The 18,479-nt window shown below is 37.3% G+C and overlaps 2 protein-coding genes across 2 annotated transcripts; both read left to right on the top strand.

Moving 5' to 3' along the window:
• The first annotated feature begins 2,768 nt into the window (after positions 1-2,768).
• Positions 2,769-4,273, top strand: LOC118054180 (probable receptor-like protein kinase At5g20050). Its single transcript, XM_035065664.2, has one exon. It carries the CDS (start codon positions 2,880-2,882, stop codon positions 4,227-4,229), a length of 1,350 nt encoding a protein of 449 aa, XP_034921555.1. The 5' UTR covers positions 2,769-2,879; the 3' UTR covers positions 4,230-4,273.
• An 8,299-nt stretch (positions 4,274-12,572) lies between these two features.
• LOC118054181 (probable receptor-like protein kinase At5g20050) lies at positions 12,573-14,435 on the top strand. The gene is made up of 2 exons (XM_035065666.2): positions 12,573-14,109; positions 14,257-14,435. The coding sequence occupies exon 1, from the start codon at positions 12,689-12,691 to the stop codon at positions 14,036-14,038; it is 1,350 nt and encodes a 449-aa protein (XP_034921557.1). The 5' UTR covers positions 12,573-12,688; the 3' UTR covers positions 14,039-14,109; positions 14,257-14,435.
• Positions 14,436-18,479: the final 4,044 nt, after the last annotated feature.

Raw genomic sequence — 18,479 nt, forward strand, 5'->3', positions numbered from 1 at the left:
GGCAGCGTGGATTCTCCCCCCTATTACGCTGCCAAGAGCCCTACCTATTGTCACCGAAAAAGGAGTTTTGGAAGCTGTGGTGATCAGGTTTGGAGCCAGGAAATCGGTTGCCTCTGCTGTTGGACTGGTTGGGATGCTAGCCACCGTTGAAGCGGCCCCTACTACGGCCAGAATTGCCAAAAGTCTGGCGCTGTGCAACAAGAGCAGAAGATGAAATGCTGGGTGTGGGCAACAGAGGAGCATGTATGGCAGCAGAAGATTTGTGAAGAAATTCATGTGTGAGGAGATGGCTGAGAAGATCTACATATGATAAAGGTTCAGCCTTGGTAATAAGACTGGTAACTAGGTCTTTAAACTCTCCCCGAAGACCACGAAACACATAGAAATTGAAATCTTCAAGTGAAACTGGCCGACTAGCAGCGGCCAATTAATCAAATAAGGCCTTCGCTTTTTGCATAAATTAAGTTACTGATTCATCACCCTGTCGAAGATCCTGAAAAGAGCCGTGAAATTGCATAATACGAGAGTTGGAGGTGGAAGCAAGAGTTCGCTCAAGAGTGCCCCAAGCTGAACAAGAACTTTGACAGCCAACAACAAGATGAAAAACTTCCATAGATAGGGAGGAAAGAAGAGCACTTAGAATGAGTTGGTCATGTTGTTTTCAGGTTTGAAAAAATGAATTTACCTGAAGAGAGATACCATCATGGGCAAGAACATGTGTTGATGGACATGTGTTGGAGCCATTAACAAAACCAAAAACTCCTTAGCCTAGGAGATAAGGCAGCATTTGCATACGCCAATATAAATAATTGTTGTTTGTTAATTTGAGGGAGATGACTTGATGAGTGTGAGAAAGGGGGATAATGCTTGCGGCAGTAAAGGCAGCAAACGTGGGCTGCAAGAGGAGGCGTTCACCAGCCATGGCAAAGGAGAATCCAGGCGGTGACATGGTAGAGGAAAGCAGAGGAGGCGCTACAAGAGAAGAGGGCTGCACTGTTGGAGAAGAAAAAAGTTGGACTGTTGGTGCTGCAGAATTTGAAGATGTATGTGGTGGCTGTTCCATTGAAGAAGGGAGGTTGGGAGGCTATGAGAAAATTAGGTTTAATTTATTTTAGGGTTTTGTGGCTCTGATACCAAGTTGAGAATAATTGAATGTGTTGGGTTGTGCCTTAGTCAACCTTCCTATTTATATAGAGGTAGTAGAAGACTGCAGTAGCTGTAATGATTACAACATCCTATATTAAAATCCTATTCTGATAGATACATGAGTAACTGTAATGATTACAACATCCTATATTAGAATCCTATTTTATAATAGATGCACTCAAACTCTTACAATCAATCACTTTTATTTGGTCAATTGTAATTCTTGATCACTTGGCCGGTTGCTTTTTAATTTTATAGTTGATTATGACTCTTTAAAGATGGTTTATTTCACTTTACTTAATCGATTTTAGCTTTGGAGCATGGTAGTGTACAATGATTGTTTTTATTTGATTAGATTGTCAATGCTTATTTTTCATGTAAGCAAATTAAATTAAATTTTAATTTATAAACAAATTATAAAACTAAAGTTAAAAAAATACCAACAGAATGGCTTTCAATATAAAAATTTAAATCAAAAGTTTGATAGTACATTAGTTGCTTGCCCAGTATTCTGAAATCATGTCCGTTTTCTCCTGATTTACAATTCTATTATCCGTGAAGTCCCCCAAGTCGGTTCTGGTTTGTTCATTGATAGTAGTTCTTATACAAGCCTTGTTCATCTATCTATCTTTGAAGTCGAGGCCATGGTCAAATTATTAGAAGAAGATATGTTTTAGTATTAAATTAGTTTTCAGGCATCACCATCATATATACAATAATTATGCGGTGAGGATCGTTAAGGAACAACCACCTTGATTTGACTTTGCTATCGAGTTGTCTTGACTTGGGCTTAAAATACTATTATTATTAAAGAGGATGCTAGTTTGAATTATTCAAGCACTGCATGAGTTCACGGTGGCTGAATTACTTTTTCTAAGGGTAAACGACGATCGAGGATACGTATATAATATTATAAATGTCAGATTTTCCTTTCCCAAATTTAAAAGGTGGAGAATGGTTCTACGGCAGGATTTACCAGTAGCATAGGAGCGCAAGAGTATATATATATATATATATTACTGGCCTAAAATCTGCAGCCAATCGAGTGTGTGTGTGTGTGTCTATATATATATATATATATATATTTTCATTTGCCAGTAGCAAGAATGCCGTCTTAATTCCAAAGTATGTCAAATATTAGAACGTTGGTGAAAGTATTTGAGGAAAAGATTGCGAAATTATAGAAGCGTCATGTAAAATCAGGTATTTTCCTGGTGGCCATGGACCTATGTTATTTCTCTGAGAAAGGTAGTCAGCGTCCTTTGTAAGGGTTAAATTATGACATATATCCGTCCAGTAATTGTCGTGTGGAAGTTTAGAAGTTTCGTATGCATCCACAACGTAATTCCAAGGACGTGATGCTCTTTCAGCGAAAGAGAGGAAAAGGATCGCCCTGTGTATTTTTTTTTTTGTTGAAACAAGGACTTATAAGAAAGAAAGAGTGTTTTTCCTTTGAAAGAAAATTTAAAAAATAAATAAATGAAAAGAAGAAGTCTTCTTCTAGTTGGTAGTTATTTATTTATTTATTATTATTATTTTATGCATGTATATGCCATAAAAAAGTATCCATTTTAATAATTTATCCTGTCCGAAAGCACGTCTCACCTCTGGAAATGGTCACCGTTAATTTGGGGTTCTTTCGTCTACCTTCCGAAAGCAAACATTAATTCATGACCTAGTTTTCTGTAAACAAAAGGAAGTAAATCTTTCTCGGAAATAGAAAAGAAGCTGTAATGGAGGACAAGAAAGCAAATATAATGGCAGTTTCAACCATTATTGTCCTGACCATCTTTATCATCGTTGCTCGTGTATCACTAAGACTTTCCAAGCCTTTTTTCCTCATTGCAGGGGCAAGTGGTTCAGTGATCCTTGCTGTCTTTGCACATCTTATTATCAGAAGACGATACAAACATAGCAGAAAGCTGTTAGAGAGTCAACTGGTTTCTCAAGGCACAGAGCTTCGGATTGAATACAGTTTTCTTAGAAAAGTTGCAGGTGTTCCTACGAAGTTTCGATACAAGGAGCTTGAGGAAGCAACTGACAATTTTCAGGCATTGCTTGGCCAAGGATCATCAGCTTCAGTTTTCAAAGGTATCCTGAATGATGGAACACCTGTTGCTGTGAAGCGGATTGAAGGAGAGAAGCATGGGGAGAAGGAATTTCAAGCAGAGGTTTCAGCAATCGCTAGCGTGCAACATGTGCATCTCTTGCGCCTTCTTGGATATTGTATAATTGCCGGAGGGCCTCGTTTCCTCGTTTATGAGTTCATCGCCAATGGATCATTGGATTGCTGGATTTTCCAAGGAAGACGAAACCGGAACCAGCCAGGAGAGTGTTTATCATGGGGCTTAAGGTATAGAGTTGCCATTGATGTCGCCAAGGCACTTTGTTACCTTCATAATGATTGTCGATCAACGATCTTGCACCTTGATATCAAGCCAGAAAATATACTTCTGGATGAGAATTATCGAGCAATTTTGGCAGATTTTGGTCTTTCCAAGTTAATGGGACGAGATGAGAGCAAAGTCATCACTAATATCAGAGGGACTAGAGGTTACTTGGCTCCAGAATGGCTCTTGGAGTACGGAGTTTCTGCAAAATCTGACGTCTACAGTTATGGGATGGTGGTTTTGGAGATGATTGGAGGTCGGAGAAATGTTTGCTTGGTGGAAAATGGCAATGATAAATCTCAAAGGAGATGGCAGTACTTTCCAAAAATAGTCAATCAGAAGATGAGAGAAGGAAAGCTGATGGATGTGGTTGATGATAGGCTAGCAGAAAGTGGAGGTATTGATGAGAGGGAGGTAAGGAGATTGGTATTTGTAGCTTTCTGGTGCATACAAGAGAAGGCTCGGCTTAGACCTAGCATGGGTCAAGTCGTTGAGATGCTTGAAGGCCATGTACCTGTGGAGGAGCCACCTGATACCCAAATGATCATTGTTGATTTGTTGGCCATTGATGAAGACTTACCTGATGCACATAACATGGCTCCCATGGCTGCAATTCAAACACAACCAATAGACAACAACCTTCCTACCACATCAGCTTACTCCTTAGATATGTCAGTTCTTTCTGCACGATAGCTCGTAGACGGCCTTTTACAAAATGATGCTTTTTATTACGCTTTGATGAGATCTTTTTATTATATCATAAAAGGTAAATAGTGTGAGAAAATCACTCTAAATCAAAAAAATCTTTGTATTCTCATGTTTTCATGAGTGAGAAAAAAAACATTTCTTTGGGTTTATTTTTCTTCTCATTCACTACTTTTTCTCTCTCGTTTTCTTTCAACTTTTTACAACAAATTGACTGAAGACATGGAAGAGAAGATGGCACCAAATTGACAAAGAAGAGGACATGGTAATAATCTTAGCCAATTACCATTAGCAAGATTTATTCAATTTCAATTTCAATTTCATTTCTTTTATCTTCATTGGAGATCAATACTTAGTATTCATAGTTCATGTCCAGCAGTCTAACCATGATACTACTTTATCTCACTGGTCTCCTTCTAGACGGTCGACCATTTCTATATTTATAGTTTATATCCAAACATTCGACTATGATGTTTTCAACTCATATTTCATTTCTTTTTTCTTCTTTCCTTATCTTATTGCATAACAAATACATTTAAAATTAAATGTAAATTGTACAGTAAAGTAAGGAGATAAGTTGTCAAGCACTTACCTGCTCCTCTAATCATAAAGGCTTTCTAGGAGAAGATCTTGTCCCTAATGTCTTTTTTGTTTTATCAGAAGATTTTTATATTAATGCATAATCTAATAACATTATCTGATTTAAATTCAAGCTATTTCAATTCCACTTATACTATTTCAATCATCAAGCTTTATTTTTTTTTAACCACATCATATATAATATATTTTTTAAAACATTTTTTCCTTATTTCAATTGTTTCAACTAAAGCACATATTTGATATACCATAATTTAAACCTTTTACAATCCTTTATTATATTGCTAATTTACCATTTAAACCTTTTTTATTCTTACAAGTACTTAGGATTTACACTTCACATTATAACTCTTCCTCCTTTCCATTTGCATAAGGGATATAGTAAACCATTTTAAAACATTTTGCATTTCCAATCCATATCTATTTTTCTTCAACTAAAATTTGATCCATGTTAGATAGTTGTAATCATTACAGTTACTCATGTATTTATCAGAATATGATTCTAATATAGGATGTTGTAATCATTATAGTTACTGTAGTGTTTTGCTGCCTCTATATAAATAGGAAGGTTGGTTAAGGCATAACCCAACACATTCCATTATTCTCAACTTGGTATCAGAGCCACAAAACCTTAAAATAAATTAAACCTAATTTTCTCCCAACCTCCCAGCCTCCCTTCTTCAATGGAACAGTCGCCACATACATCTTCAAATTCTGCAACACCAGCAGTCCAGCTTTCTTCTTCTCCAACAGTGCAACCCTCTTCTCTTGCAGCGCCTCCTCTGCTTTCCTCTGTTGCGTCACCATTTGGATTCTCCTCTGCCATTGTTGGTGAACGCCTCCTCTTGCAGCCCACGTTTGTTGCCTCTGCTGCCTCTACTGCCGCAAGCATTATCTCCCTTTCTCACACTCATCAAGTCATCTCCCTCAAATTAACAAACACCAATTATTTATATTGGCGTATGCAAATGCTGCCTTATCTTCTAGGCCAAGGAGTTTTTGGTTTTGTTGATGGCTCCAACACATGTCCATCAACATATGTTCTTGCCTATGATGGTATCTCTCTTCAGGTAAATTCGCTTTTTCAAACCTGGAAACAACAGGACGAACTCATTCTAAGTGCTCTTCTTTCCTCCCTATCTATGAAAGTTTTGCATCTTGTTGTTGGCTGTCAAAGTTCTTGTTCAGCTTGAGGCACTTTTGAGCGAGCTCTCGCTTCCACCTCAAACTCTCGTATTATGCAACTTCATGGCTCTCTTCAGGATCTTCGACAGGATGATGAATCAGTAACTCAATTTATGCAAAAAACAAAGGCCTTATTTGATGAATTGGCCGCTGCTGGTCGGCTAGTTTCGCTTAAAGATTTCAATTTATATATGTTTCATGGTCTTCGGGGAGAGTTTAAAGACTTAGTTACCAGTCTTATTACCAAGGTTGAACCTTTATCATATGCAGATCTTCACAGCCATCTCCTCGCACATGAATTTCTTCACAAATCTTATGTTGCCATACATGCTCCTCTACTGCCCACACCCAGCATTCCATCTTCTGCTCTTGTTGTGCAGCACCAGACTTTTGGCAATTCTGGCCGCAACAGGGGCCGCTTCAATGGTGGCTGGCGTCCCAACCAGTCCAACAACAGAGGCAACCAATTTGCTGGCTCTAGAACTGATCACCGCAGCATACAAGACTCCTTCTTCGGTGACAATAGGTAGGGCTCTTGGCAGCGCAATGGCAGAATCCATGCTGCCAACTATGTTAGAATTTTGGCCATATAGCTCCTCATTGCCCTCAATTCCACCAGCGAGGTTATGGCCAACAACCTACTGCCAACTTGGTGCAGCGCAATCTCTCCTCAACCGGTTTGATTAGGTTCCAGATACCGATACCAATCAACATGTCACACCTGATCTTGCCATCTTGACTGCTTCAGAATCGTATCTTAGTAATGATAATTTGCATGTTGGTGATGGTAAAGGCCTTCCTATATCTCATCTTGGTCATACAAAAATATATACACCACATTGTTCTTTCACCTTATCTAATGTTCTTCATGTTCCTGCAATCACAAAACCTCTGCTCTCTGTTCAGAAATTTTATCTTGATAATAATGTTTATTTTGAATTTCACCCTCGTGTGTTTATGTCAAGGATTTCAACACCCATGAAGTCCTTCTCTCAGGTCAGAGTAAAGATGGTCTATATGCCCTGACCAAGTCTTCCGTCACGTCAGTTCCTCAAGCCTATTGGTCTCCCTGCACTTCAGCCTTTGCCGATTTATGGCATCGTCGATTAGGTCATCCTACTTCACATATTTTTCAATTGTTAATCTAAAAAAAATAAGATCATTTGTAACAACAAACGTCTTAATTTTCAATGTCAAAGTTGTCCTTTAGGAAAATCATCACGTTTGTCTTTAGGACCTACGGGTCACAAAACTTCTGCTCCACTTGAATTAATTTTTAGTGATGTATGGGGCCCTGCTCTTCTTTTTTCTTCAGATGGCTATTGTTATTTTGTTATCTTTGTTGATGCTTATACTAAATATGTATGGTATTATCCTCTTGTTGCGAAGTCTGATGTTTACTCTATTTTTCATCAATTTCAGACTCTTGTCGAACATCAATTTTCATTAAAAATAAAATCTGTTCAAACTGATTGGGGCGGTGAATACCAAAAACTATCCATATTTTTTCAGACCATTGGTATTCATCATCGTCTGATTTGTCCCCAAACTCATGAACAAAATGGAACAGTAGAGCGTCGTCATAGGCATATTATGGAAACAGGTCTTACTCTTTTAAGGCAATATAAAACACCTTTTCGATTATAGAATTATGCTTTTGAAACCTCTGTTTATCTTATAAATCACATGCCTACTCCTATTCTTGCCTATCGCTCTCCGTTTAACTGTTTATTTCAACGGTCTCCTGATTATCATTTTTTACGTACCTTTGGGTGTCTCTGTTTTTCTTTTCTGCGTCCATATAATAATCATAAATTGGATTTTCGTTCCTCTCCATGTGTGTTTTTTGGATATAGTTCCTCGCATCTTAGTTATCGATGTCTTGACATTACATCTCACCGTATTTATATTTCCCGTCATGTCCGCTTCCATGAACATGTGTTTCCATTTGATAGTTTTGAACAGATTGCAAAGGTCTCTACCACAACCCCCACCCCACTTGCTACTGTCACCCTTTTAAATTTGTTAAACCATCCACCGCTACCCACTTTCACTAGCCACCCAAACAGCCCACAACACTTCGCTTTGCCTCTCCAAATAGCCACCCAACCACAGCCTCCACCCATCCCTTGGCCATCATCCCATGCTTGTTTATCTAACCTTTATGATACAGGTTCAGATCGTCAATTGGTCTCCTCTCCTCATGGTCTTGGGGCACTTTCTAGTCCCTCCTCTACTTCACCCTCCCTGGCCAGCACTCCTGCAGCTTCAGTCTCTACCTCCAGCCCCTTCTCTGTTGACAGTCCTGTGCTTGAGGCTGCTTTTTTGTCATCCTCTCCTGCTGGTCTGCAACTTATGGTTGATTTGTCTTCTTATCAGCTGCCACAGGTCTCCTCGCTACAACTGTCTTCCCCTGCATCTCCACCAGCACATAGCAGACATCCTATGACTCTTAGATCGCGACAGCTAATCTGGGTGCTTTCGTTGCCACTACTTCTACCTCCACACGGGTACTGTATTCTCTCTTTTTTGAGCCTTTTGCATTCTTTGATGCTGACCGATATGTAGTTTGGCATAATGCTATGTGTGATGAGATCGTCGCTTTATGCAAAAATCACACTTGGTCTTTGGTACCATTGCATCCTTCGATGAACGTTGTTGGTAGTAGATAGGTATATCGCATCAAACGTCGTGTTGATGGTAGTATTGAGTGCTATAAAGCGCGCCTTGTTGCTAGAGGTTTTACCCAGCAGGAAGGTATTGATTATTCTGAAACCTTCAGTCCAGTTATTAAGTAGGCCACTGTTCGATTGGTTTTCTCTATCGCGGTTTTGTAAAATTGGAAGATTCATCAGCTTGATATTCATAATGCCTTCCTCCATGGTGTTTTTACTAAAGAGGTCTACATGAAACAACCTTCAGGTTTCGTTGACTCTTCTCTTCCATCTCATGTGTGCAGATTGCACAAATCATTGTATGGTTTGAAACAGGCACCGAGAGCATGGTACACTCGTCTAAGTGATTTTTTGCTCTCCATCGGTATTTGAGCTTCCAAGGTTGACACCTCCCTGTTTATCTTATCTGATGGTACTAATATCTTTTATCTCCTGGTGTATGTTAATGATATTCTGCTCACGGGTAGCAACTCTGCTATACTCCATCACCTTATATAGTTACTCAGCTCTGAGTTCAAGCTTCGTGACTTAGGTGCTGTTCACTACTTTCTGGGTATTAAAGTTCAATCTACTAGTATAGGTTTAATGCTGCGTCAACATAAATATATTCTTGACATCCTCACCCGAGCTGGTATGACTTCCTGCAAACTAGTTGATACTCCAGTCTCCCCTTCGAAAGTCATTTTATTACCGGATCATTCATTTTCTGATCCTACACGATTTCATCAAATCATGGGTGCTCTTCAATATCTTACCTTCACCTGTCTATATATATGCTTTGCTGTTAACAGAGTCTGTCAGCTTATGCATGCTCCTACAGATTCTCATTGGGCTGCTGTCAAATGTATTTTACGCTATCTTAAAGGTATGACATTTTATGGTTTCCATATCACTCGAGGCTCCTCTTTTGCTCTACATGGCTTTACAGATGCAGATTGGGCTGGTAGTATTGATGATCGCAAGTCTATGAGTGGCTATCTTGTCTTTTTTGGTTAGACGCCGATTTCTTGGAAATCCGGCAAGAACGCATTGTTGCTCGCTCCTCTACTGAGGCTGAGTATAAAGCCCTTGCTGATGGTACCGCTGAAGTCATTTGGCTTCAATACTTGTTAACAGATTTGCAGGTTCCCTCAGTCTCTGCCCCTACCATTTGGTGTGATAATCTTGGTGCTACCTATCTCTCAGCAAATCCTATCTTCCATGCTCGTACTAAGCATGTTGAAGTGGATTATCACTTTGTCCGTGACCGTGTTGCCAAGAAAGAAATTCAGATTCGTTTTGTTCCCTCTCGGGATCAACTTGCCGATGTCTTCACTAAACCGCTACCTGTTGCATCCTTTACTGCTTTTCGATTCAAGCTTCGGGTTGATCCCCAACCCTCAGCTTGAGGGGGCATATTATAGAATAGGATTCTAATATAAGATGTTGTAATCATTACAGTTACTGCAGTGGTCTGTTGTCTCTATATAAATAAGAAGGTTGGCTAAAGCACAATCCAACACATTCCATTATTCTCAAATGATAACACTAATTACCTTCAAATCTTTTATTGCAAACTCAAACATAATATTTCCATAACTAACAATACAATTTTTATTTCTACTCCCACCATTATCCATTTTCTTTCTCAATATAACTCACAAACCATCAATAAATGTTCTACAATAATTTATCTTTTTTATAATTTTCTTAAAAACTTCTTTACTTAATTGATTTCATATAACATTCATAATGGTATTTAAATTAAAGCCCATGCCATTTAAAATCCATATCCTTAGCAAAACTCACATTATAATTGAAATACAAACATACATATTTTATATATGTATAACCCTCCCTTTTTTTCTATCACATACTTTGAAACAATTTAAACAATCATCACACATCAATTTACACAAATCACAAATAATGTACATATTCCCCCCTCACCTTATCATAAGAATCCTATTTTAACATATGCTAAAAATCCCATAAAAATAAATATAACTATCTAATGCTTTCTCAAACATTACCACACTAACAATTCACATTTATTACACACATTTTATAAGAAGTTAAATCAATTTCAATCAATTCCTTAATACTAAAACATTGATCGGCCTTTAGGTTCATTAAGCCACCATGATTCTTTATTCAATTCTCCATTATTTTGCATGTATCATAACTTATCCCAACTTAATTGCTTCAATTACAACCAATTATGTAATTTCTCCATATTTCAACAATGAACCCTAACTCAAAATTTTGGAATTTTATTCAAAATCATCTAAACTTAAATTCTCAAGTTTACTTCAATTAATATGTCTTAAACTTCATCTTATCCATCATCCATCATTGATGGGTAACCATATAAATCCTAATTAATCTAAAATTATAATTAGTTTAATGTGTTGAAGGCTCCCATTCTAAGTAAGTCTGAATTTCTTGTTTACTTGGATGCACTCAAACTCTTACGATCGATCACTTTTATTTGGTCAATTGTAATTCTTGACCACTTGGCCGGTTGCTTTTTAATTTTATAGTTGATTATGACTCTTTAAACATGATTTATTTCACTTTACTTAATCGATATTAGCTTTCGAGCATGGCAGTGTACAATGATTGTTTTTATTTGATTAGATTGTCAATGCTTATTTTTCATGTAAACAAATTAAATTAAATTTTAATTTATAAACAAATTATAAAACTAAAGTTAAAAAAAATACCAACAGAATGGCTTTCAATATAAAAATTTTATATCAAAAGTTTGATAGTACATTAGTTGCTTGCCCAGTATTCTGAAATCATGTCCGTTTTCTCATGATTTACAATTCTATTATCCGTGAAGTCGCCCAAGTCGGTTCTGGTTTGTTCATTGATAGTAGTTCTTATACAAGCCTTGTTCATCTATCTATCTTTGAAGTCGAGGCCATGGTCAAATTATTAGAAGAAGATATGTTTTAGTATTAAATTAGTTTTCAGGCATCACCATCATATATATAATAATTATGTGGTGAGGATCGTTAAGGAACAACCACCTTGATTTGACTTTGCTATCGAGTTATCTTGACTTGGGCTTAAAACACTATTATTATTAAAGAGGATGTTAGTTTGAATTATTCAAGCACTGCATGAGTTCACGGTGGCTGAATTACTTTTTCTAAGGGTAAACGACGATCGAGGATACGTATATAATATTATTAATGTCAGATTTTCCTTTCCCAAATTTAAAAGGTGAAGAATGGTTCTACGGCAGGATTTACCAGTAGCATAGGACCGCAGGAGTATATACATATATATTACTGGCCTAAAATCTGCAGCCAATCGAGTGTGTGTGTGTGTGTGTGTGTATTTTTTTTTTTCATTTGCCAGTAGCAAGAATGCCGTCTTAATTCCAAAGTATATTAGAACGTTGGTGAAAGTATTTGAGGAAAAGATTGCGAAATTATAGAAGTGTCATGTAAAATCAGGTATTGATTTTCCTGGTGGCCATGGACCTATGTTATTTCTCTGAGAAAGATAGTCAGAGTCCTTCGTAAGGGTTAAATTAGGACATATATCCGTCCAGTAGTTGTCGTGTGGAAGTTTAGAAGTTTCGTATGCATCCACAACGTAATTCCAAGGAAGTAATGCTCTTTCAGCGAAAGAGAGGAAAAGGATCGCCCTGTGTATTTTTTTTTTGTTTTTTTGTTGAAACAAGGACTTATAAGAAAGAAAGAGTGTTTTTCCTTTGAAAGAAAATTTAAAAAATAAATAAATGAAAAGAAGAAGTCTTCTTCTAGTTGGTAGTTATTTATTTATTTATTATTATTATTTTATGCATGTATATGCCATAAAAAAGTATCCATTTTAACAATTTATCCTGTCCGAAAGCACGTCTCACCTCTGGAAATGGTCACCGTTAATTTGGGGTTCTTTCGTCTACCTTCCGAAAGCAAACATTAATTCATGACCTAGTTTTCTGTAAACAAAAGGAAGTCAATCTTTCTCGGAAATAGAAAAGAAGCTGTAATGGAGGACAAGAAAGCAAAAATAATGGCAGTTTCAACCATTATTGTCCTGACCATCTTTATCATCGTTGCTCGTGTATCACTAAGACTTTCCAAGCCTTTTTTCCTCATTGCAGGGGCAAGTGGTTCAGTGATCCTTGCAGTCTTTGCACATCTTATTATCAGAAGACGATACAAACATAGCAGAAAGCTGTTAGAGAGTCAACTGGTTTCTCAAGGCACAGAGCTTCGGATTGAATACAGTTTTCTTAGAAAAGTTGCAGGTGTTCCTACGAAGTTTCGATACAAGGAGCTTGAGGAAGCAACTGACAATTTTCAGGCATTGCTTGGCCAAGGATCATCAGCTTCAGTTTTCAAAGGTATCCTGAATGATGGAACATCTGTTGCCGTGAAGCGGATTGAAGGAGAGAAGCATGGAGAGAAGGAATTTCAAGCGGAGGTTTCAGCAATCGCTAGCGTGCAACATGTGCATCTCTTGCGCCTTCTTGGATATTGTATAATTGCCGGAGGGCCTCGTTTCCTCGTTTATGAGTTCATCGCCAATGGATCATTGGATTGTTGGATTTTCCAAGGAAGACCAAACCGGAACCAGCCAGGAGGGTGTTTATCATGGGGCTTAAGGTATAGAGTTGCTATTGATGTCGCCAAGGCACTTTGTTACCTTCATAATGATTGTCGATCAACGATCTTGCACCTAGATATCAAGCCAGAAAATATACTTCTGGATGAGAACTATCGAGCAATTTTGGCAGATTTTGGTCTTTCCAAGTTAATGGGACGAGATGAGAGCAAAGTTATCACTAACATCAGAGGGACTAGAGGTTACTTGGCTCCAGAATGGCTCTTGGAGTACGGAGTTTCTGCAAAATCTGACGTCTACAGTTATGGGATGGTGGTTTTGGAGATGATTGGAGGTCGGAGAAATGTTTGCTTGGTGGAAAATGGCAATGATAAATCTCAAAGGAGATGGCAGTACTTTCCAAAAATAGTCAATCAGAAGATGAGAGAAGGAAAGCTGATGGATGTGGTTGATGATAGGCTAGCAGAAAGTGGAGGTATTGATGAGAGGGAGGTAAGGAGATTGGTATTTGTAGCTTTCTGGTGCATACAAGAGAAGGCTCGGCTTAGACCTAGCATGGGTCAAGTCGTTGAGATGCTTGAAGGCCATGTACCTGTGGAGGAGCCACCTGATACCCAAATGATCATTGTTGATTTGTTGGCCATTGATGAAGAGTTACCTGATGCACATAACATGGCTCCCATGGCTGCGATTCAAACACAACCAATAGACAACAACCTTCCTACCACATCAACTTACTCCTTAGATATGTCAGTTCTTTCTGCACGATAGCTCCTAGATGACCTTTTACAAAAATATGCTTTTTATTACGCTTTGATGAGATCTTTTTATTATATCAAAAGGTAAATAGTGTGAAAAAATATCTGTGAATCAAAAGATCTTTTTATTCTCATCTTTTAACGAGCCAAAAAAAACATTTCTTTGGCTTTGTTTTTCTTCTCATTCACTACTTCTTCTCTCTCGTTTTCTTTCAACTTTTTACAACTTAGATCATGAAGAAAATGGAAGTGAATTGAACACGAGAAAAATCCTTCTTCTCAACCAAATTGAAAGAAGTCATGGAAGAGAAGAGGGCATCAAATTGACAGAGAAGAGAACAGAGTCGCGACGAAGAGTAGAAGACAACAAAGAAAGTGTGGAATTTTATGATATGATTAATAGTGAGAACATTATGTGGTTTACTTTTGTCTATTCTTAAGAGTTTGATGCGATTAATTATTCTTCCATTAACAAAATGGATGTAGAATGTTGTAACCCATTTTTTGGTCCCCACATAAAAAATAATAAAAATAAAAAAATTCAAAAAATATATTATAAAAAAAACGCAAAACGGTGCCGTTTGGAAATGGCACCATCGTCTTCTTCCCTGCGCACGCAGAGAACAGGGGAGAAGAATTTTTCTTCTCCACTTTTCGCCGAACTTCTTTCCCGGATTTGGCGCAATAAGACGCCTACCATTCGACGCCCACTTGCCTCCTTTTTATCCATTGAACAGATAGTGCAGGGGCGGCCAACAGTGGCTGCCCCACCATTCGCCCCCCTGTTTTCCTATAAATACAGGGGAGGGCTGCTGAAAAAGAAAAAAAGAAAAAAAAAGAGAAGACCAAGAGAGGGGGAAGAGAAGAGAAGGGAGAGCAAAGAGAGGGAGAAGAGGGAGAAGAGAGGAGAGAAGGCAGAGAAGAGAAAGGAAGAAGCAGAGAAGAAAACAGAGGAGAGAGAGAAGGAAAACGCAGAGCCACCGCCGGCCACCCCACTGTCAGCGCCGCTTCCTGTCGCCACCAGCAGCTCCGCCATCAACGACAGCCACCACAGGTCAGCCCTCAACCCCTTATCTCGTTTTACTGTTCATCTTCTTGAATGCAGAACGTGCACTGTGCACGTTCTGCAAGCCATGAATTAATTACCCGGTTACTGTGCATGGGCACAGTAACTGGCTAATTAATTCACTGGTTACTGTGCACACAGTAACCCCGGTTACTATGTGCACAGTAACCAGCCCATTTGGGCCTGGGCTGGGACGTCAGCCAGCCCATGTAAATGGGCCAGGTTTGGCCCAACCCATGCAATTGGGCCTGATCCGGCCCATTGTAAAAAAATAGAAAAAAAAATATTATTGTTTTAAAAAAATATTTATGATGTTCCCACTGTTGATTTATGTTATTTTTATTAATATCGGGTAGTATTTTTATGTCGTAAAAATACAAATCTGGTATTAAACTACCCGTTTTTTCATCAAAAACTTCCAAAAATACAAAAAAATTAAAAAAAGGGAGAAAAAATGTTTTTGTGCATACGGCCAAGTGTCTCAAAGCTAAAAATCATATTGTATTTTTCATACACCAAAAAAACAATGTTTTAGCATGCATTTTGGCTTTAATAACCAGTTTATTAAAGTCAAGAGAATATTGGCCAAAATTTCAAAAATAACAAAAAAATTTATTTTGTTTGTCTCTTAGTATTCGAGGTATGACATTATATGTAATGCATATTCTGGATATTAATTCTTTTTTTTTTTTGGACAATCGAACCTGGGGTATGACATTACATGTAATGCGTATTCCGAACAATTACAAACCACAACAAGACTTTAGATTTTATCAGACAAAACAATGCAGCTTACCTTAGGTAGGGCGTAGTTGGGGTGCTAATACCTTCCCTTTACGCAACCAGTCTCCGTACCTGATCTCTAAAGACCAGTTAAGGTTCCTAGTAACCAGAATACTAGGTGGCGACTCCCAGTCCATATTTTCACATATAGAGACAAGAATTCCTTGTCTCTCCTTATTTTCCAGGAATACATATTCCGATTATTCCTTGAGGGTGGACGATCGCCGCGCCGCCGCACACGTGCGACATAGAAAATGAGAACATTCTTGATCTCACCATTAAACTCATAAATTTTTAAAGAAAAGTAGTGGACTTTATGGGTTCTAATATTAAAGGTGAGATCTTTTTCAAAGATCTAACATGTTTTTGTTGTATTTTTTTTAATAATATTAGGAGGATTAGAAATAGGTAACAAAAATTTCAAACAACAAATTAATTGGCAGAACAAGATAACTTTGAGTATGTTGAATCAACATTTTATTGGAGGACAATAAGTATATCCTTGCGTTGTTAACCAGAAAAGCTTGCAAGAGTAATTTTTCTTTGTTTTTGATCTGAGTTTTTAAAAGTTGCAAGAGTGTGGGCATGTATCTAACAATTGGTATCAACATAGCAGAGTTTAGCTTAAATTCTGCATCTATTTTTTGAAATTTAGTAGTGTTTGGCAGAGGTATCTGTTGGTTTTTTCTTAACAATACATCATAAGTTTATAAGGAATTATAAGTTAGATATCCTGAGACCATTCAACACATTTGCATGAGTATTTTGGTCCTCATCAAAACCATTACCTTTGCCTAGCTCACAAACATTATGCAAATCTTAGGCGCCAAACCCAAGCTACTTATGTTTGACAACCATTTTAGGCCTAAACACCATGGGTTTGGCAACCAAGCCAGGCCTAAACGCCCATGCCAAATCCAAGCGCTATGGGTTTGGTAACCAAGTTAGATCTACACGCCAAGACTTTGGCAATCGTGCTAGGCCCAAATGCCCATGCTAAACCTAAACGTCATGGGTCTGACAACCAAGCCAAAACCAAGCGCTATGAGTCTGGCAACCATGTTAAGCCTAAGTGCCTATGCCAAACTGAAGCACCCATGCTAGACCCAAGCTCCTAGGGTTTGGGAACCACGCCAGACCCAAGCGATATGGGTCTAGCATCTTAGGCCTAGCAAACATGCTAGACCCATGTTATATGGACTTGGCAAAAATTGTAATTGACAAGCTTTGATTTTTATTTGGGTTCCACTCTTGTTGTCTTGGTTGTGTATTAACTCTTCTACATCTTAAAACCTTTCTATGTGCTACTGCTTATGGTTTGTGTTAATTTCTCTTTATATTATTAGTCGTTAAAGTTTATGTTATCTTATATATTTAACACAAACATGAACCAAGTTTAACTCAATGACAAAAAAAAAATGTTGTGGTGGAGCGCAAGTATATATCTAGTGTTATCTATTTTAGGATTACAATTTAAGGTTAATGCCTCTATGGATACAACTATGAGTGAAGCAAGAATATATATATAATTGGTTGATTATTTTTTGTGTTAGCTGAGATGGAGTTTGTATACATAACTATTGATGTTCCGCTCAAAGAGAATTTAGAAATGTGATCATGACGATCACTTCCTCAATTGGGAGTGAGATTAGAAGATATAAATCACATAGGTTTTGCAATTTGTTGTCAGCACCTAAATTATTCCCTAAAACAATTGAAATTATTCTTGAAAACTTCCTCTCAATTAATAATAAAACTATAGATTTCAGGTAATTGAACCAAAAAGTTCAAGCAAAGTTAAAGAAAAATTTGAGGCACTAGAATGGTTTTTATATGCATGCCTTGTTTGGTTCTCTAATAAGTTGATCCAAATATAAATCACAATCCTAAATAAAATAGAATTAAAATAATTAATTTATTATCAATTCAACAATTTATTGATTTATATTTGAAAATCAGGTACAATGTCTAGTAACGTGTTATGATCTCCTAAATATTAGAAGTCATTAGTTGTTTGAATTAACCTTTGAGTGATCAATTTATCACTGTAATTATTATCCCTTCATCAACAAAGTTTTGATTTAAACAATATAGTATCGAGTATGTCTACTTTGTCCAAACATATTTATTCTCAACACTATAATCAATTATTCTTTTAATAAGATTTAAAATTCTTTTCAAATCTTTTTCCACCTTACTCTAGGATTTACAATCAATACTATTTAATTCATTTGTTTTTAATTCACTTAGGGTGATGAATTTTTTTTTAATTACTCGAATACTTTCATGTAGTTCATGTTATACCCAATATTTCCTCATATATTATCATTGATTAGGACAAAGTGTAGTAGGATCAAAACATAACATTTTTTATATAAGATAACTTAGTGATCTCAAGTTTAAGGATCACTTACATAATCATCACATAAGTTTTTCCATAGACACAAATGATCTCTCTATATAGAATTGTCATACAGGTTAGTTCAGTGTACATGTCATATGACGAGCACCTACATATTAGTTTTAGGTATTCCTCATACCTCAACTTATAAGAACAACTACTTCATTTCATAAAGAAAATAACATGATATGCATCGATATCAAT

This window comes from Populus alba, chromosome 18 (assembly GCF_005239225.2).
Source record: "Populus alba chromosome 18, ASM523922v2, whole genome shotgun sequence".
In the NCBI taxonomy this organism is placed as follows: domain Eukaryota; kingdom Viridiplantae; phylum Streptophyta; class Magnoliopsida; order Malpighiales; family Salicaceae; genus Populus; species Populus alba.